The sequence below is a fragment of the Enhydra lutris genome, unplaced genomic scaffold, assembly GCF_002288905.1.
Source record: "Enhydra lutris kenyoni isolate GAN:26980312 unplaced genomic scaffold, ASM228890v2 scaffoldscaffold29, whole genome shotgun sequence".
Classification (NCBI taxonomy): domain Eukaryota; kingdom Metazoa; phylum Chordata; class Mammalia; order Carnivora; family Mustelidae; genus Enhydra; species Enhydra lutris.
Window position 1 is genome coordinate 785,982 of NW_019154113.1, and position 3,050 is coordinate 789,031.

General features: G+C 49.8%; 1 protein-coding gene across 1 annotated transcript; it reads left to right on the forward strand.

The window, feature by feature from the left end:
• Window positions 1-222: 222 nt before the first annotated feature.
• Window positions 223-2,332, forward strand: LOC111152629 (necdin). Its single transcript, XM_022511163.1, has one exon. It carries the CDS (start codon window positions 325-327, stop codon window positions 1,300-1,302), a length of 978 nt encoding a protein of 325 aa, XP_022366871.1. The 5' UTR covers window positions 223-324; the 3' UTR covers window positions 1,303-2,332.
• The last annotated feature ends 718 nt before the right edge of the window (window positions 2,333-3,050 follow it).

Here is a 3,050-nt window from a genome sequence, read left to right on the forward strand (position 1 = left end):
CTACCATCTCTGCCCAAATGGGACACCTTCAGGTCACTGCCCACCCCCTCATTCTGGCAACCCTCCACTACCTCTAAGGGGCCTCAAAGGACAACCGCCCCATCGGGCTCTCAACCCTGCCCCGCCCCGCCCGCGGCGGCCCCGCTCACAGCCTGCGGACGCGCAAGCGCAGTGGCCGGTCGCGCCGCCGCCCCGCCCCGCCCGGCTGCTGCGGAAGGCGCCGCGCGCAGCAACGCGCACTTCCTCTCCAGGAGTCCGCGGAGGGAGTGCAGGCTCGAAGAGCTCCTGGAAGCAGAGGCCCTGCCCTTGTCAGACGGAGCAGGCATGTCCGAACAAAGTAAGGATGTGTGCGACCCCAACTCTGCAGCCGAGGCCTCCAGCTCTGAGGTGAACAGCAGTCCTGGGGTTCCTGGGGTGCTCTCCCCGCCCGCGTCTCAGGCCGCGACCCTCGCAGGGCCAGAGACCCCTCCTTTAGGCCCGACCGACGCCCTTCTGGCCTCGCCTCCCCCTCAGGCCCCAAGCGAAGAGGGAGACCCGAAAGCCCTGCAGCAGGCCTCGGAGGAAGGCCGCGCCCACCAGGCCCCGAGCGCGGCCCAGCCCGGCCCAGCACCGCCAGCCCCTGCCCAGCTGGTGCAGAAGGCGCACGAGCTCATGTGGTACGTGTTGGTCAAGGACCAGAAGAGAATGATCATCTGGTTCCCAGACATGGTGAAGGATGTCATCGGCAGTTACAAGAAATGGTGCAGAAGCATTCTCAGGCGCACCAGCCTCATCCTCGCACGAGTGTTCGGGCTACACCTGAGGCTGACGAGCCTGCACACGATGGAGTTTTCGCTAGTTAAAGCGCTTGAGCCAGAGGAGCTGGACAGGGTGGCGCTGAGCAACCGCATGCCCATGACAGGCCTCCTGCTGATGATCCTGAGCCTCATCTATGTGAAGGGTCGCGGCGCCCGAGAGAGTGCGGTCTGGAACGTGCTGCGCATCCTGGGGCTGCGGCCCTGGAAGAAACACTCCACGTTTGGAGACGTGAGAAAGCTCATCACCGAGGAGTTCGTCCAACAGAATTACCTGAAGTACCAGCGCGTACCCCACGCTGAGCCACCAGAGTACGAGTTCTTCTGGGGTTCCCGTGCCAGCCGTGAAATCACTAAGATGCAAATCATGGAGTTCCTGGCCAGGGTCTTTAAGAAAGACCCCCAGGCCTGGCCCTCCCGGTACAGAGAAGCTCTGGAGGAGGCCAGAGCTCTGCGGGAGGCTGATCCCAGTGCCCACTGCCCCCGCAGCAGTGTCTCCGAGGACTAGCAAGGTCTGGAGGCAGATATTGATGGTTTCTGACCCTCACCAGGGCGGTGGAGGGGTGGGGGTGGGACATTAGAGTATTCAGGATTTACAGTGCAGTATTTCACGTGTAACTTTGTTTTCAGTACAGTGCTTTTATACCTTTTAATGCAATGTTGTATTCATTTCAGTACTGTTAGATAGTGTGTAGGATTTATGCATGTTTGTTTAAGTAAACTCGGTTGGTGCTTTCGCTTTTGTGCTACCTTTCTTGAATTTTTGTACCAGAGACGTGCTAAACCTATGAAACACATTGAGAAATTTTCCATCTTATTCTTTTATATGGAACGGATGACGTGTATTAGGGTAGACTACTGCTGGAGAGTTTGGAGGAACTCCCCAGTAAAGCTGGCCTAAGCGAGAGAGAAGTCAAGGCCCCTCTCTTTATGACCTCGCTGGGCACAGGAGACATCCGTGTGGAGTGCGGTGATGTGAACTGAAATGGTCTCAATGTGGCACTTGGCACACTTTACTAAACACAAATACAACCCCACCATGAGTAAACTTTAAAAGTGAACATTAAAGATTCTTGTGATACAATCATTTTTTGAAAAGTGTACTTTATCTTTTTAACAAAATAGTATGGGTTGGGAATAAGACATTTTACCAAATGTACAAATATGATCATTTCATCTAATAGGATGGGAAAATCACTGCTCATCATTACTCATAAATGTATGGTTTATGGTTTTTTAAATGTAACTTACATGTTCAAAACGGACAAATACAGAAAAGTATAAAAACAACAAAGCAAAAATGTTTATAATTACACCACCCAGAAACAAGTGTTAATATTTAGAGTAAGTTTTCTTACATTTTCTACATTTTATTAAAATTAGTTCTCTTGTAGGCACTTAAGAGTGGAGCATGGTGCTAAAACCCTTTACGTGTATCTTCTCTTCGTCGTTAATACTTAAAACAGCCTCTGAGGCAGGTACTTACTGTATCAGCACCATAGAGGAAACAGGGGGAAAAAGTATGTAACTAACTTTCCCCAGATTGTAAAGTTTTCTGAAAGGAAGTGCTAGGATTTGAACCCAGACAGAATGAGTCACATTCCCCCTCCCCACCTGCCTACAACTGACCCATACCTCCTGCTTTTTATCTTTTTTTAATATTCCAAGTTATAAAATGTACTCTTAGCTCCCTACCCCCAAGACACAAAGTCACAGATATGAGGCTAGGGATTTAATTTTTCTAATAAATATCACATTAATCTTTTAGAGAAAGCAATCTTATTCTGAGTGTACACATTAAGAAACTTTTGTTTCAGTGAGATTAATGGATTTAACCAGATGATATTACTGCTTAGCAGTGAAGCCAAGTTTTGAAACATGGTCTTCCCTGAAAGACTGAGGTGAAGGTGCCTTATCTAGGCCACTGATGGCAGAGGAACACACATGGGATACCTGGGAGAGGGAGGTGGATTTGGGTGGGAAGTTTGCCTATTGGGACATCTGTGATCCAGCAGTTACTGAATTGCAGTGGTTTCTAGGCAATCCCTCCAAGGGTGGAATGGGGCAAAGAGGGATTTGAGAGGCAATGAGGAGATAAGTCACATTATGCAGCTTTCATTCCTACAAGGGAGTGGGGCAAGAAATGAGCCTTTAATAAGACCAGAAGTCCTTCAAACTTCAGAAGTCTGGAAAAGATTTTGTCAAAGCCAGAATCCTTTCTGGGTAAAGACATGTAATAAAGGGAACACATGTGTG

Bases quoted from the DNA above. Each gene is read 5' to 3' on its own strand.
- LOC111152629 (XM_022511163.1), top strand. From the start codon at position 325: ATGTCCGAACAAAGTAAGGATGTGTGCGACCCCAACTCTGCAGCCGAG.